The sequence below is a fragment of the Diuraphis noxia genome, unplaced genomic scaffold (assembly GCF_037042655.1).
Source record: "Diuraphis noxia isolate RWA-SAM2 unplaced genomic scaffold, SU_Dnox_SAM2 contig0001, whole genome shotgun sequence".
NCBI classification, from domain to species: domain Eukaryota; kingdom Metazoa; phylum Arthropoda; class Insecta; order Hemiptera; family Aphididae; genus Diuraphis; species Diuraphis noxia.
The window spans coordinates 81346506-81365327 of NW_028301711.1; the positions used below are offsets into that span (position 1 = coordinate 81346506).

At 30.6% G+C, this 18822-nt stretch overlaps 1 protein-coding gene and 1 pseudogene across 1 annotated transcript; one reads left to right on the forward strand and one right to left on the reverse strand.

The window, feature by feature from the left end:
• Positions 1-1655: 1655 nt before the first annotated feature.
• Positions 1656-3272, forward strand: LOC149062017 (uncharacterized; annotated as a pseudogene).
• A 10709-nt stretch (positions 3273-13981) lies between these two features.
• LOC149062018 (uncharacterized) lies at positions 13982-18130 on the reverse strand. Its single transcript, XM_089215178.1, has 6 exons — positions 18126-18130; positions 15307-15468; positions 15183-15239; positions 15037-15123; positions 14690-14972; positions 13982-14026 (listed from the first exon to the last, which is right to left on the reverse strand). Exons 1-6 carry the CDS (start codon positions 18128-18130, stop codon positions 13982-13984), a joined length of 639 nt encoding a protein of 212 aa, XP_089071304.1.
• Positions 18131-18822: the final 692 nt, after the last annotated feature.

Below are 18822 nucleotides of genomic sequence, written 5' to 3' on the forward strand. Positions count from 1 at the left end.
TTTTAAAACGTCCCAATGATGAAACACCATGTCCAACTTTTAATCTTTTTCTTAGTGCTGACTCTCCTATCCCTAATTGCATTGCTGCACTACGAACCGATACTCCACTATCAATTAAATTTTTTGCAGCATTATATATTACTTCAGTAATTGGGACACGATTCGTTTTTCTTACATGAGTTCTAAAATGAAAATTATAAAGGGCAGGTATTCAATAAAATATAGTAATTAGAAAATTAAATTGTTCCTGGCCCGGGGTAAGAGTACGTACTGCGAACTTTTACCCCAATTTAATTTTGTACTCTTACCCCAAACGAACATTTTTAACTAATTCATAATTATCTTTTTATCTGTGTAACAATACTATTATACGACACTTGTAATATAAAGTTTACAACATATTACAACATTTAATTAACAGTATCATACCTATTACAAGCGGTATTAGGTTACAAATAAACTTTAGAAAAAACTAGAATATTACATCAGATGATTGAGTAATTTAACTTACCTCATAATTAACAAAATAGTGTTCCAACCATGTGCAAACGCACGGACGATCGTGGAGAAATGATAAAATAATCATTGATAATATACAGTTTGACCATATATTGAAAATTAAATTGATAATAGCGAAATTGGACTCTTACCTCATGTGCACTCTTACCCCAGGCTACTCTAATATTAAAAATACTAAAATGTGCAAAAAAAATTATTTGTATGAAAACATTTTTAAGGTTTCATTAATTATTTAAAAAAAAAATATGAATTAATATAACTGAATTATTGTTTATTGTATCATGGACGACTTGTGGTATTCATTTATTCTGCTATTGTTCTGTTAAAAAAAAATTATTTTAATATTTAATATAAATTAATAAAAAAACATATATTTACCTTGAAAGTTACATTGAATAATGAGATGTTTGTACAAGTTTTTAAAGTGAAATGATCTTCGATTGTTACTGAGTAGAGTCTAAATTTTACTCAGTAATAATCTGTAAATAATCTGATATTAATGATATCGGAATATCTAGATAAAGATATTGGAATACCTAGAAAATATAAAAATAAAATACTAGTGCGTACGCTACAATTAGAAACATAATGGTTTCCTTATCGATTGGATTACGAAGTTTCGGGCGTACATGAAACAAATGCAGGAAGCTCATAAATTAGCGAGAGCAGAGCTATTGGAAAGCAAACACAAATCTAAAGAGCGTTATGATAAATCAATAGCACCTTTAAATCTTGCTGAAGGGGATAGAGTCCTAATACAAGACAAGGCCCGTAAGGGAAAACTAGCTCCAAAATGGTTAGGTCCTTACCCCATAGTAGATATCCAACCAGATTCACCAAATGTTACGATACTTAAGAGAAACAAACCTGTAAAGGTACACCGGAACCTTTTAAAACAATTTCATGAAAGAACATAACTATGTTTCAGACTCAGCCTAATTTCAATAAGCATCACAGAACCTTCTATCAATGATTTAGACCATAAAAATCATTACCAAGTATTCAATCTAACGTCATTCAAGAACCAACAAGGGATCTATTATGAGTCAAATGAAGTAGCCAGATTGTCACATGTTAATTGGGAATTGGTAATCTCCTTGGATGTACAATTATTAATTTCAAAATACCATGTCATCATGGCTCACTATGAAGCAACTACGACCATTTGTAAAAATATGAACAACAGATTTGGTAGTGTGGAAATTGAGGAGATTTGCTCTCTGTTTATACAACAATTTTCTAGAGCGACTTTGCCATATTTAAACGAGATCGAAGCTAATCACAGAAGTCTCATGTTAGCAATTGGTAATGATGGTAATAAAGTTCGACGGGGATTGGGGCAAACCTTCAGGCGTGTGGCCAACGTTCTGTACGGTGTATGCTCAAAGATTGATGTTGAATTCATTATAAATCAAATAACAGAACTAAACAGAAGCAAAGTACTTAGCAAAAACAATATTCCAGAGAAAATCAGGTTCCTACAAGCAGAAGTAAATCACTCTACACAACAATTAGAACTTCAACAACAAAAGGTAGAACAAAACCTCCAGTACCTACAAGCACAAGCAAATACTACTATCCAAAACCTTAATAAATTGGCGTTCAGAACCAAAGTATTAGAACAATCATTACTATTTGAACTAGTATTAAATAAGTACGCTTATGAAACACAGAACCTTATCTCTATAATAAACACAGCCTTAGATGGAAAAATTCACACTAGTGTCTTTACCCCACAGCATATTATTAAAGAACTTCTTGAAATTAAGGCAGACTTGCCGATTGGAAATACTTTTCCATTGGAAGTAAATACAGAATCTCTTAATGATATTCTCCGAATCTCTGAAAAAACTATATTCTTTAAAGACAACTATCTTATCTATGTAATAGAAATTCCACTAATTTCCAGTGAAGAATACAATATATACCACCCGATACCTTTACCTATAATCCACAGTGAACAAAATATTTTCTTAGTTGGCCCTGAAATAGATTATTTAGGTGTAAGCAGTGACAATGAAAATTTTATTGTTTTAGATAACGTAAAATGGGGAGAATGTATAACATTAAATCCCTATAGAGTTTGTAGAGGTAATCAACATATCCAACATTGTGCAGAATCGGATGTATGTGTAGTTTCATTACTAGTGAATAACCAATTTAATCCAGACAATTGCAAGTTCAAATTCATTTCCTTAAAAACCCCTATATGGCATCAGTTGGTGCAAACTAATTCATGGATCTATTACACCCAACTGGAAGTAGGTACCGTCACTTGCACAAATCCAATAAGAAATTCCAAGATAGAAATTGAGGGCGTGGGCAGAATAACTATACCCCCATCTTGTAGAATCAATCTCAGAAACTCTATATTATTTTCTAATAACAAGCCTAGTAGGGAAGTTCATTCAGACATTATACCAGTAAATTCTAGGAATGAACTGTTACACACATTGACAGATAAAGTCAAAACAATTATTCCTCAAAACCTTACAAATAAAATCCTAATTCAAAATTTGAACCAACTAACTAATAAAGCAGTTGAGTTAAATAAACTTTCACATACATTGGCTGAACCTTCATTAATTTTTAATATTAACATTCATGTTATTTTCATTTATATTATTGTAATACTAACAATATTAACAACTAGTATATTAGGTCTTAGATTAAGAAAAAATGTCACAAAACTATACAACCCTGAAATACCAGAAGCAGAATAATCTAATGGTATTCAGGATATCCAAGTATAAATTATTTTCTTTTATTATTTTTTTTTATTATTTTTATTATTTTATTGTCAAACTGAGCTGACCCCCAAATAACAGAAAATTCGAAACTTTACAGAAACTTTTAATTTGAGTGAAACACTGTGGTCATTGGACCCCCGTGTCTCATTTAGTCTGGGGGGTGTTAAGAACCCCTGAATGGTACATATTTTAGTTTTATATATCTATATATGTTATTAACATACATTAACACATATTTTATGACAACGATAATGCAGAGTGTGTGTCGTACGACGTTGCTACCGTGGGAACCGCTGAATAAGGGTTTTCTTTATGTGAGACGGAGCACCGTCACGACAACACACAGGGGAGTCAGACAGTCGTAGAATAACCAGTGTCCGATTAACAATTTGTAGCTATACTTAAGATTTTTACTACCAATTTTAATAAAAATACATTCATTATTTTAATCTTCAATTGGTGCGTACATTTTATTTTGTGTTGTGTGTAAAATCCATAACAATTTGCGTAACCATCAGCGCAAACGCACTGACGGCCACTCACACCTACGAGAAACAGAATAAAGATGGCGCACGCCCCGCCGCCGTCATTACGCAACAGTTTTCAATCCTTCAATTATTTTTTTTATTCCGACCAAAAATTAATTTAACAAAAAACATTTAATACCTATCTCAAGTTCACAACATGCAGAAACACATAAAAATAGTCCGAACACTCAAAAGACATCAGTAAAGATACTAAACCACAAAAAACAAACACTAAAAGTACAAACGTCGGTGAACCACAGACATGCATATAAGACCGCTGGAGTCACCACCGGAATCCGCACATTTCCCCTTGTCTTCCCGTAGCTGGTCGAGTGCTCATCGGGAGGTAACAAACGACCTTCATACGGTGTTCATAAAACCACATAGCTACCCAAGTAAATCAGTCACGACGAACCGTGGTGCCCTCTCGAGGTATACTTCGAGACGGGAACAACACCCGGTTGAACGGGACATAATATCATATAGGTATTCTATCATTTCATTATATGATAAAATAGAATATACGATATATACCCAATATTAAGTTGTGCAAAACGAGACGCAGAACCGCCGCCCAGCCAACCAGCCAAGAACCGTGCATCAGCCAACCCGTCAGTGATCGGGACAGTGAAACAAATAGCCAGCCAAGGATTAGGACAGTGCACGAGTCTAACCGCTAGGAGCCGCCGCTCAGCCAAACCACGCAGTCCACCAGCTAGGAGCCGTAGAATCACCGCCCAGCCCACGACAAATTGCCGTCATACAAATTGAGCGATATCACCAAGAAGTTCGTGAGTCACTCTCATTTATCATCTGTTTCCCCCTATGATTGTAACTCCTTTTAATAGTTTTTATTGTAGTTAAAACGACACTAAGTCAAAAACAAAAGAATATATTGTAAAATAAATAAATATATGTAAACCAAAATATAATTATCAGAAATAAAGTTGACGTCTTATCAAGAAAAAAAATACCAGACTTGAAATTCGTTACAACGTATTAATATTTTCTATCATAAACCTAATCACCAAGGTGCCTAGATATTTTATGGCAAGGGGACCACCACCCACCCACCAACATTTTTGAAGGAGCAATTATTACTCCAAAATAATACCTTCGCCACGCCACTGGGACTGGGCATGGTTTTTTTCTATGAAACGGCGAACATGACGACAATGACGTTAGACAATATTACATAATTATGTTTAACAAAATACTAATCATATTGTTGCCAGTGCTGCCACTAGCAGAGAACAATTACCGTAAAATGGGGTGTATAGGAACTACGGGGCGAATAGGAACAAAAAGAGAAAAATTTGTTTCGAATTGATAACGCTGGTGCAAAAGTTAACAAATTTTTATGATAACACCGGCATTTTGTTTCAAATAACATTTAGGTGATATTGACTATATCGCATTTGGTATAGCACCACTTTGTTATCACTGATAAGCTATTATCATTATCGTTTTTTTTTTGTGAAATTCAAATACACGAAAAACTTCATAGGAAAGTCATACACGGAGTTGAGGTAAGCAATTTTTACAATTATTAAAAGTTAATATACATATATTAATAATGATTTGTTCTATAATATTGGAATTTATAGTATTTTCTTGAGTAGAAAATATGCTTCAAAGTTCAATACTACTCATCTGTGTCATAAATGGGGTGAACAGGAACACTCGAAAATATTAACAAATTTCAATACCTACCTACCACATTTATAAAAATTTCTATTACCTACCTGCCTATATAAATGCTATAGACTAAGTGCATAACAAAAAAAAAATTTATAAGTTATTTAGTAGCAACCTGATCTAGAGGAGAATGATGATATTTCAGTCAATAGTTTGAAAGATGCTTATGAAAGTGACAAAAACAGTGTAGATACAACTTTGAAAAATGGAAAACAATTAGAAGGAGTATATCCATATGGTAAAAATTTAAAACTCAAGGAAAATGATTGGATTGTTGTAGATTTTTCCAATTACTCTGGATCAAGACAGTGTTCATCAAAAAATGTTTTATTCATTGGTACTGTATTGGAAATAAAACAATCTGAGGTTCAAGCATCTTTTGTAAAGTATAGTCCTACAAAGTTGGATTCAGGAAAAATTTTTGTTTTCCCTGATCCTGAAGACAAATGTTGGATAAATAAAGAAGATATTATAGGAGTTTTAAATCATCCTATTCTTCAAAGAAGAGGACAAATGCTGTTTGCTGTAAATTTTAATGAATGGTAAATTATTGTTACCTGCCTACTTAAAAACCTACCTATCAAAATGAAAATAAAAGACTGTTAAAAGAAATTAAGAGTTTACAATTTGTTTTAATTTAAGTTGTTATTATGATATTTATTAAGTTATCTTAAAAAGAAATTAAAAGACTTATGTATTTTGTTGTTATGTTTATTGTTATTATGATATTTATTAAGTTATCTAAAAAAGAAATGAAAAGACTTATGCTAGGTATTTGTTTTAATTTGATTTGTTATTATAATATTTATTGAATTATTTAAAAAAGAAATGAAAAGACTCATACAATTTGTTTTGATTTAATTTGTTATTATGATATTTATTAAGTTAGGTACCTATTTAAAAAGAAATGAAAAGACTTATTCAATTTATTCTAATGTAAGTTGTTGTTATATTATTTATTAAGTTATTTAAAAGATAATGAAAATAATTAAGTTGTTTTGTTTTAAATATACCTGATGTAATAAATTATTATTTTAATTTGTTTTTAATTAATTATGTTGGTATTTTTTTATAATTTCTTTTAAAATTAATAAGGTAGGTATGTCCTATAACCTTTTTAAAAAAATAAAATGTGTTCCTATCAACCTCCAGTTGGTTAGAATAAGAAAACTTGAGAACATTTTAACTATGTTCCGGTTCACCCCATTAACGGGGAAATAGGAACACGTTTTTAAAAAAAAATATTAAAAAAACTAACAGACTGAAATAAAAAAATTCCCATTATAATAACGAATCAGTGTGTAGTCTATCTAAAACACTTTTCGGAAAAACTCTATCTAAAAAATTGGCGTTTTTATGACCAAAAAACCTTTAAAATCGTTCCTTTTCACCCCGTTTTACGGTACCTATTTAGCTATTTAATTCTATAACAACGAGTGTGTTATTGAGTGTAGTTGACTTTTCATGCGCGATGCGCAGCCGCGCAGGTGGAAATATCTCCATCGGTTACTGGTATGGTATATAATGTGTGTGTTAGAATTTTTTTGATTTTTCAAAAGTTGGATCCAACTACATACCCACCCATACACCCTCCCACAATTTTCACCATGACGCCTAGGCGTCATTAAACCCCTTTCACCACGCCACTGATTAGAACTTATTATTAAATAATATTAAGAACTTAAATGGATCACCCAGTATAAAGTATGTAAAATTACCATACCTAAAACAAGATCTGGAATTGTTCTGAGAAAATAATTACCCTACCAATCAATAAAAGTTAATCGCAATATTTTCAAATAATTAATTTGTATTAAAATATAGAAAACCAAGGTAGAAAATTGTACGATAGATATACCTATTTAGTTTCTAAGAGATAATGTGTAACATATTGACATGCCTCAATGTATAAGTACTATAGTACATTAATACAAATACATATTAATGCAGACTACCTATATATAATAAATATTTATGTTTTGTATATTATATCATGCCTGTATTTTTATAGTCTTGTTAAGTTTTTAATTATAAATAAACATAAGAAACAAATATAAATATATAATATAAAACTTAGTTCCTCTTTTCAGCACCTTAACTAAATATGATTTTTTATCTACCCATTTTACCATATATTCTTTTCCAATCTTTATTTTAGATTTGATTGTTTTTGAAGGACACATGTATAAAACATTGTCCTCAACGTATTTAACTGCAATCCATTCTATTAAATAAAGTTTAAATTATTATTTATATAAAATTCTAAGACTTAAATTTTGATTAAAAAATGTGAATAAGTGTTAGGTAGGTAGTAAATACATTTTATGTAAAGTATGAAAAATTGTTAAGAGGATGTGTTGTCTTCGTCATACAAGTACGTAATATAGAAAATTTTACGTTCAGCAGAACACATGTAGCTCTTTTAATGTGTATAAATAATTAATATTACAATAGTATACGTAGGACATACCACATTATACATAGTTTATAGTTATGAATAATATTTTTTGGATTTAAAGAAAATAAACTAAAATTGTTGGAGGAAATATTTATGTATTGTATATTTCGTGATTGAAATATATCTAATTGGGTGTAGCTGATAGTTTTTAAAATAATATCATCGTGTTTTAAAGTAGAACAAATGCTAGTAAAATATAAATTAAATAGTAGATCGAGTATTGGAACATCGATGACACAAATACACAATACATAATGTTATGTTTTTAACTTAGATATATTCCGATCCCATGAAAAAATAAACTATATTTGCTAGTTGCGGCCTCCAATGTGTGATGATCTTTTAATAGAGATATTTCTATACGTAAAAATTATATTATTTACCTATTGTCCAAATCATAAATAATTATTAAATATTAGACATAGATCGGTAATGTAAAAAATATAAAAAGATGTCAGCGAACTATCAGCTGTTTTCTCTCTCTCTCACAGAATCGCCCACGTATAGCAATATACCAAATTTATACTCGACCAAACCTACCCTATGTTTCAACTTTTAATGTTGTGTTAGTGTGAATTCTCCTGTTACCAAACCTTAGTTACCTAAGAACTATAACCTGTACGGCTGTACCACTGGTCACTAAGATTGCTGTGTGATGATATTTAAATTTTTATATAAGTCATGATCGTGTAAAATATTAAAATTAAAAATTATTATAAATAAAACATCATAAAAAATCCAACGTAGTGACACTGATTACGATGTGATGATATTAAAGTTTGATAATAGGCGAAGTCACTTTAACTTTTAAAATTACAACCCAGGGTTGTTTCTACTAAACGTGTACTAATACATACTAAATTGGCAAGGTTCCTCATAAGTTGAATAGAAAAAAAGAAAGCGGGAACGTGGATGTCGCTCTGCTGTACAGTAACCTACAAGTGGGTTACTGTAATGGATGGAATTAAATTTGAATCCATTGATATTATATCATTGTATACGAAAAACAATTTTGAGCGGAGACGGTTTAGCTTCGGAATTTCTAGCTTAAAATAATTGTCGAATTTTAGTAATTTTTACTTATTTTGTCAAAATTCGAACTTTGAATACTTATAAAAAAAAAATGTGACTATGAATTTATTTTATTTTTCAACTGCTATTGTAACAATATATTAACAGCCTTGTACTAAATTTTAAACATTTTCCACAAAAAAAAAAATTATCGATATTAATTTAATAAAAAAAACCTAACAATAGTCGAAAATTGCATATGCCTATAAATAGTTCAACTTAAGTGGACATTTTTTGAAAATTGTATGGTGTATAGATGATACTTTTATAAATATTCGGTGAAAAGTTCTTGTATCTATGGTCATTTGTGTTTAAGTTACATCAAAAATCAAAATCGATTTTGCTGAAAACTGCACTGTGCGTAAAAATTCCCGTTTTTTTCTTAATTTTTAGTTTGTTTATCCTGATTATTAAGAAAAATATTTACTTTTGACCTCCCCAAAGTACCAACTAGATTCACTTTCTGATCTGACGAGTTACTGAAGTCAGAAATCGAAGCACTTTTACTGCCCCAAAACGTGATGACAGATACAAAAAAAACACACACACACACATCATTGTAAACTCAATACTTTCATCGCACCGCTCAGAATCAAAAATAAATGGTGTGGTAAATCCACTAAATTATTCGATTACACTATTTATGATATTACCTTACGTGAGGGAAATGCTTGATGATAAAATTATTATGACGTTTAAAAAAAGAAGTTTTTATGTATTTATTTTGTTAAATAATAATTTAAAAAAAACTAACATTTTTGTTTATCTCGGTTGTATTAAAAATTAGTGGGAAATTTCCTCAAAGTTAACTAGAATTAATTACCTAAGTAACAGAAACCACGTTCAAAGTAAAAACCCAAGAATTTTCACTATCTCGAATGTGGCGTCAACACAGAAAAAACATACATCTCATTGTTGTAAAATAAATAAATTAACTGTTCCTCTCAGCACCTCATGAAAAACCTAGTTTTACCTGTTGGTCTGGGATGGAGTTTACATACCTATCAGATATTTCTAGTTTACTCATATTAATATAGTATACAGTATAAAGGTACTTGGGATCTTAAAATTATGATAAAATTATACCTAATACAAATACAAATTATATATTAATATTTTTTACTAGAAAAATGTTTAAATTATCAATTTTTCATTAACCATCAAATATGCTCTAAGAACTTCAAAATCACTTAATATGCACTTTAATACTATAAACTTTTAATATTTTTTGCATTTTAATCTGAAACTAATTTCAAGCTTTTTGATGAGCAATTTATCATTATAGCATTAAATCCAATACCCCCAAAAAAATATGACAACAACTTCTCAGCCCTATGTATAACTAAAATAGATTTATAAATTACTTTCATTAATATCTCATTGGGTTGCACACTTATCTCAGAGATACTTAAAGTACAAGTTTCAACTTCATTGGTTAATGGTATATTAGAAAATTCTGGACATTTCACTTTAGCCTAAAACATTATAACATTTAATTTAATATATCTTATTGTCTGAAAGCAACGAAAAATATCATACATATTTTGCTCTTGATATTATGATGTACGGAACAGCTTCTTTTTGAAGCAACCTTGTTCTTTTATAATCAATAAAATCTCTCGGATCAAAATGGGACGAACAAATAACATAACAGTATATTTAGTTATTTTATTGACAAATAAATTATTTTCATGAACAAAATTTAGCCACTTTCCTCTTATCCTTTCATTATTAGGAAATCTATAGTAGGCATAAAATAAAAACATAAAAGAGTTAATTTGCGTATATAAAATTTAAAAATCACAAGTCCAAATGATAAGTTCTAAGAATTAACTATTTGATCCTTAATAAGTATTAAGGGAAGTATTATAGAAGGTAGTAAATACAAAAATCATTATACTTGTGAAATATTATGTTTTCAGCATTACTTTTGCCATTTGTTGATCTTCCACAAATAAAACAACTCGGCATTTTATACAAAAAAGTATAATTAAATAATATAATTGAAAATACTTTGCACTGAGCACAGCAGTTTGTAACTAAGTGTTGCGATAGTTTACTAAAATTATGATTTTTGAATACACTTATTAACAAAGAACTCTCTACGATCTTATATCAGTTCATTAAATAATAATTTTAACACTTCAGAACTCAGCCACTCAGGTACTACCATTACTCTATGAGCACTTCTTACTTATGTAGTTATTTATAGGTAGATTAATATTTATTAATAATTATTAAACTCTACGGTATAAATGTATAGTACAATAATATGTATATCATAGCCATCCTGCTGGACATTTATCCCTGTACAATAGATTATGTCATTAAAAGTGGTCACACTGCTGAGAGGCAATTTGGTCTTCAATTCTTTTATAGTCTTGATAGGAAACGGCGTCTCTATATTCGTAGATAATAAAGAGATGGATAGGCTATTGGAGCTTATCATGCGTTCCTGGATTACTATCAATTTTAGGTTATATGGGGTAAATATTATTCGCTCGCAAACCTAGATTATTTGAATAAATTAAACTACTAATTTTGACCAATACTTACATTTCAATTTGACAAAAATCAATACTTATGATTTTGATAATTAATTTATCCATATATTTCTGCCTCATTTATTCATGTCTAAGATTGATTAATTCAGTATATTTTGATCTCATTCTTATATCATTACTTTATGATAGTCTTTTATTAAAATAAAAAATGTTCACAAACTTGTTTAATGAGATTGAGATAATATTCTTTGATGTTAAACTGATGTGTGTATCTATTCAAAAACTAAAGCAATGTTTTCATTTACACAAGGTAGGTATATTGTAAAATAAAATATAATGTTTAATTACCTATGTTGTAATATATAAATACATTTTGAGTGAAAACCTACAGCATTCTAATTACATTACTAATAAAAAATAAAAAATAATTAATAAAGATTTTATTTATTTGACCTAATATAATATAGTTATTCGTGTCTAAAATGAATCAACTTTGTATACTTTGCTCTCATCGTCAGTTTATCAATGGCTTTCTTCACTTCATGAAAAAATCTGATGTTAAAATATGTTTCACAAACTTGTTTAATAATATCATCTGTGTGTGTGTTGAACTGGTGAGTGAGATCAAAAAGTGAAACAATTTTTTCATTTACACATGGCATATTATTAAATAAAATATAACGGTTTAGAATATTTGATTTTACTTTTAAAATGATGTTCTGTTTAGTAATTTTTTTTGACATTATATCATGTGTATATTGTCTAAACACCTTTTCTGTTTCGATACATACTGTTTGTAAATCAGTACTTGGTTTCATGAGCCCACCGTGATCTTTAATGTGTGCTAATTTACTGTCATGATTTGTTTTAATCAAAAAGGTTTTACAATGCTCACAAGATGTTTTTTTTAAAACTTGCATTGCAATATATCCGGCAATGTAAATAGAAACATCCTCTACATAAGCATTAATTTTATTTATGCTTCCAAAATAATCATGTTCTAATAATGTATTTTCTGGAAGACTTTCAATATTTTGAAAAACATCTTCTCTATAGAGTTTCTTTTTAATAATAGATAAAGTTTTAGTGCTATCAAGGATTGAACAATTTCCATTTACCGAACCTACTATTGCATTGTGTACAAGAAGTCGTTTATATGCTGCTTGAAACTGACGACAAGTTGGGTTGTTATTGTAACCACCTTTGCCTCGAATAGCACTAAAAAATGTTTCTAGGTGGTCTTGGCTTAGTTTATAGGTGATTAAAAAATGTAGGTGACCTTTTGATATAAATAATTTAAACAATTCCAAAGCATTATGTAAGTCCATAACTAGTCCTCTGAAGCCCGTTTTCCTTTGTGATTTAATGACCTGTGTACCATCTTGAAATTTTAGTCCATTAATATAATCTGTAAATCTATATATGAATTCTTGATATTTAAAAAATGTCTTCTCAGAAATAGCATTATTATATGGATTTTTTGAATTTAATTTTCTGCTGCTCAATATATCAAATGCATTATTGACTTTTTTACAAAATTCAGCTGTTGCTTCACATCCTTTAAACAATGGGTCTTCATCTTTTAAATATAAAAGTGCATCGCCAACACTATCGCTTAGTACTTGACAAGCTAAGCGAACATTCATCTTTTCATTATAAAATAAAATATATCTATGAGTTAATTTTGTTGCAGCTCGTAGGCCTTCTGCTTTTTCTTTTTCATACAATTTGACAATATAATCCGATTTAATAAGTTCACCTTTTGAGTTGATTAAACATTTTTTATCACCAAAAGCGTTTCTGATTAATTTAATCATGTGCGCTGCATCGTAAAAGATAAATATTTTTTCTTTGTTCGCAGGATTTTGAATATAAGGTGTATTTTCATTGAAATTTGCATTAAGATGAGTACACGTGCTTGTATTCACTGATGCTCCATCAAAAGTAATAGAGTGTAAATAAGCACCAGTATTATTTATAAGTTATATTGATATTTGTAAAAGATTACTTCTTTCTTGTCCAGTAAGGCCATCTATTAAAAAATAACCAATAGGTAACTTCCAGTATCCATTCATACGCACTACCATGAATACCAATGCATTTTTAGCAACTGGAATCTCATCATTATCATAACTGCATTCAGTTCCTAGGTTTATATGTCCATACATATTTTGTTGTGAATCAATCTCAATATGCCTTTTTACACACATTTCATCAACTGTCAAATTGCAATATACTTTGCTATCAAAAACTTTGTTCTTAATTGTTTCAAATGCTTCTTTTGTGAAACCTGGCTTACCGTCTACAACCATGTACCATCGTCTTAGAGTACGTGGATGAGGCAAGACATTAGCAAATGTTTTCCTTACATATGAGTATGCACGTGGAGAATAATATTGTAGGGTAACTGCAAATTCTCTAATCTCTCTACCAAAAACATGTTTTTTTTCCCTATCAATGATTCTTTTCTATTTTTTCCAACACATCTGAACCCATAGCCTAAAAGTAATTAAAATTCCTATGTCAAAAATATCAGGTATTTTTTATACTTTATTTAAATATGAATATACACATAGTTTGAGAATAAATAGGTATAGAACAGTTCCTAAAATATTCAAATTTTTGTATTACACACAAATGACTCATACGAGTAGTCCCAAATCAATCAAACATAAAAAAAAAAATCAATGCTCTAAATCTAAAACCTAGCACCAATTATAGTTCTTCAATCAATAACACATAATATAAATTAAATAACAATATGTATAAATTTATTATTTCATTAGTGTGAACAATATTATTTTATATAATAATTTACTCAAATTAGTAGTACAACATTAATAGATACATTTTTAGCAATATTTCTACTGGTATTAGTTGGTTACAAAAAAAAAAAAAAACATAGTATCAATCAATAATATACATTTACATTAAATTCTTTTAAAGTTATTATTAGATTATAAAACTATTTTTTAGTGTACATAATACATGTAAATAAGCAAATATAATACTAGTAAACAAATAGAAATCAAAACTATTAGGAAATACTTTATACCTAATATGCCACGACAGTGACCGCATGCATACAAAATACTTAACAAGACTGGTAACAACACAACGTATTATTATACACTGTGGAGGTACTGAGTGGAGTAGAAATACCTTTAGGTTTATTGCTGCATTATCAGAAATCATACATTTTGTTTTAAGAACACAAATCATTTCATTCAGGCTTTCAATTTTCCTTTGGAGTCTACCATTTTTTTGATGCAACAATTTATTTTTGTATCGAAGATTGGATACAGTTGTTTTAACCATCATAATATTTCGTTTTCTTCTTTTCGGTGTTGAGAAATCATCTTCTTCTAGGTCTCCCATTCTACTAGAATTCCAGAATTTTCTTCTTTGCTTATTGGATGGAAACTGATTTACAGATGTCAAAGGACTAAAAAAAAAAATTCAAAGTTATTAAAGAAAAGATATCTCATTCACTAAGATCAAAATTTTACCTCTCTGGAAACAGAACTTTGGCAACCTTGGTTGAACCTGTACTAATAAAATCCAATTTCATTTTTTCGTCCAAAAATTCACCTAAACTAAATATTTATATGTGTGATTAATTGAGCTGTTTATAATTAAATTATAAAACATTTACCTCGGGTCATTTAGTTCTAAAGAATAATGTACATCATTATCAGCAAATTCTGAATGGCTATATAAAAAATTCACTTTAAACCAAGGTAAAGTAATTTAAAAAGGATAATGAATACAAACATTACCTTAATGGAACAGCTTTTGGGTGCAAACATTTTCGACTGTGGCTAAAGATATAACTGTTTTTTGAAAAGTGTTTACTGCACACTCTGTGCCATTTAGAGATAGGTCTTTTAAGATTAAGTATGTGAATCCACAAATTTTTTCTAGTAAAGTCTGTAGGAAATCTTAGGATAACAAATAAAATGCTATGTGAGTAGGTATAAGTAGGTATAATAACAATAAGTTAAATACATATAAATCCAAAATGTTTATATAGCAAAATTTATTTGGCTATTTAATTATTACCTACAATACATACAGATGGAAAGAAATATCTTCAGTCTTGTTTTTAGAATTTGTAAAACAAACAACGCACGAATGGACCATATTGTAAATATTTATGTAATATTATGGGTTGAACTCTGGCTTTTGGCACAGACATCTATACTAGACTTCTATACTATTATAGAAGTCTGTGGCTCTTGGGTCTGATTTGTTTATCAACGATTTTATCATAGATAATAGATGTCTATTATCTATGGATTTTATTTAAAGTTTGAACATAACCTTAAATAGTACCCCATGTAAGAGAGAGAACATTCTTAAATATATTTTCTCTCTCCCACAAAAAAGAACGCGAACCCGTGCAATGTTAATATAGCCATGGCCTATCCATATATTTATTATCTATGTCTATATTACTCTATGTTTTGATCCAATTGATAAAACATAAAAATTGATAATGATAATAACATTTTATATTCAATATAATCTTTATCAATAATATAGGTTATTTTTATAATATAGCTGTTATGACATGTTTTTCCAGTAATTCAGAAAACGAGTACCACAGAATTGATATCTATCCAATTAGTACCATTGACAATAAACTATTGTGCACACAATTTATGGCCTATCTTCAGATAAAAGATATCAATATTTTAACTACTGGTTTTTAATAAATACAGCTACCGCGATTAAGCTACACAATACCGCAGGCAAGCGTCTCTTATTATTTGAAATTACCGTATTCTGCCAACGGATTATTTAAAATGAAACGTATAAACGCTAAAATTAATTGAAAAAACAGTATTATACATTTCTGGTAATAAGCACATGGATTATTTAATCAATAATTGCGGGTATCATTGTATTTATACAGTTTAAACACCAGTACACAACTTATTATTATAATAAATACAATAAAAAAAATAGTTAGATTTTAACATTCACCTATTTCAAAATGTTCATATATGATAATTTAAAAATGATTTATATTTTTTGAAATTATAATGTTTCTAACACAAACCAGATCGTAAGTTACTATGTATTGATATTTAAAAAAAATTGTAAAAAATCAGCCACTTGACTTAAATAAATATTTTTACAAATTGGCTATTTTGGATATTTTTGAATTTTTTTTATCAATTTTTAAGTTTTTTATTTTGAGTATTAAAAAATAAAAAATGTAGCGCAATTGTCTATAAATTATATCTAAAAGAAATTTTTTTTTAAATATTAATTAGAACAATAGCTTTTTTGAGTCAGATCTCTGTGGGAAACTCTGTATTTTGTTAAAGTATAGGTGAAACCGTTACGAGATCCTACAAACACAAGGTAGATAAAATCCTTTACGAGATCCATGTTTTCGTATTGATTTATTTTTAACACCACTGTAAGACACTCATTTTGTATTCGAATTCGTTACGAGATCCTTATAAGAAAACCTTGTTTAAATATTATTTTGAAAATCAATTCAATATCTAACACACACAAGGTACCTAGTTGAAATACTCTACGAGATCCACATATTATCAATTGATTTATTTTTAAAATCAATGAAGGTAAGTAACTCTTTTTGTGTTCAGATTCGTAACGAGATCCATAAAGAAAATGTTTTTTTGATTTATTTTTAGAAATTCGTTACGAGATCTGTTGAAATATATAATATTAATAATATAATCACACACACACACTAGGTAGTTTAAGTACCATGTGAGATCCGCATTATATAAATTGATTTATTTTTAGAAATTCGTTACGAGATCCGTTGAAATATATAATATTAATAATATAATCACACACTAGGTAGCTTAAGTACTATACGAGATTCACACTTTAAAAATTGATATATTTTTGGACATTCGTTACGAGATCCGTTTAAATATATAATATTAATAATCTAATCTGACACACAGAATAAAAATTTAACAATACAAGTGAAAATATAATTATAATATGTTATTGGACTCCAGTGGCGCAACTAGCACAAAATCTTAGGGAGACTATAGCCCCACCTCACTATTATACCAAAAGTAACCCGTGGTTAGGTTGACGCGGTCCCGCGTAATAGCCGTTTGAATTCAAACGGCCTGTGCGCGGAAATCCGCGCCGTCTATTCTCTCTGTCAACCGCCAATCGACGGCGGTCGACACCGACACGCGATAAGCGCGCCTGGAGATGTCGACCGCCGGTACCGCGAACCGGCTTGTAGCAAGTTCAGTTCTACGACCGCGCTAAGAGTGACACGCACACCACGCACCCACCGTCCTCGCCGTGTCGCACACACCTCACCACACAATAGTGTCTCCCATTGTGACTTTTTTTTTGTATCGCGCATTCTATTTTTCTTTGTCTGTCGCGGTAGTTTTTTTTGTGTATAAAAACAAAATAAAAAAACCAATCATCGCACCTCAGCGACCAATAAAACGTGTGTTTATTCTTTTTTTTTCCTATTAAACCACTATCACCCTCACACTTGTGGGATCCGTCCAGGACCGCCACAAAATTGGCTCCCCGTACAGGAATCACCGGTAAGTAAACACTGTTTATCTTAACTTACCCCATACTACCACCATCATTACATTTCCCGTTGTGCAACTCACGGAAAAATTCCCGATCCCATACGACGCAAACGTGGTTTGCAGGCGGTAACAGAAAAACCCGGCGTTACGTAACATGGCCACAAAGCACGTAACGACCGACCGACCACGCCGCCCGACTTACGGACGCACCGATTTCAGCGCGCGTGACACCGCAAACACACGGAGTAGGATAGGTAGGAACGCTAGAGCGTGACAAAGTCACACAACCACCGCCCAGCACCACCACCCGCAACGTCATCCGCGAGCACCCGGGACAGAGATACAAATAACCGGACAGCCGCCGCCGCCGCCGCTCAGAGCGACCGCCGCCGCAATCGTAATCGCGATAGTCGACCGGACAACGCACACACGCGCAGCAGCGACATTCGTTGCGAAAACCGGTTAGTGTAATCATCCCGGCATGCACAACGACAACAGACCCACTGACCTACATTCGTACGGAAATAGCACCGATAAGCGGTCAACAGCAAAACAACAACAACAATCGCTGAATAGTGTGTTTTCTATTCTCTCCATCAGCAACACCGGAAACACAACCGGACGAGATGCCGGGAAAACATATAAACGAATTGACCGTTGCGGAGCTCCGCTACGAATGTAAACAGCGCGGGCTACCGGAAGGGGGCGCGAAAGACGCCCTCGAAATCCGGCTGA

What these genes read in the sequence shown, in the direction of transcription:
- LOC149062018 (XM_089215178.1), bottom strand. An exon ending in TTAGAACTAAATGACCCGAG is followed by an intron (nt 15,124 to 15,182) that starts GTAAATGTTTTA and finishes ATAAATATTTAG; the next exon opens with TTTAGGTGAATTTTTGGACG. An exon ending in AAAGTTCTGTTTCCAGAGAG is followed by an intron (nt 14,973 to 15,036) that starts GTAAAATTTTGA and finishes TTTTTTTTTTAG; the next exon opens with TCCTTTGACATCTGTAAATC.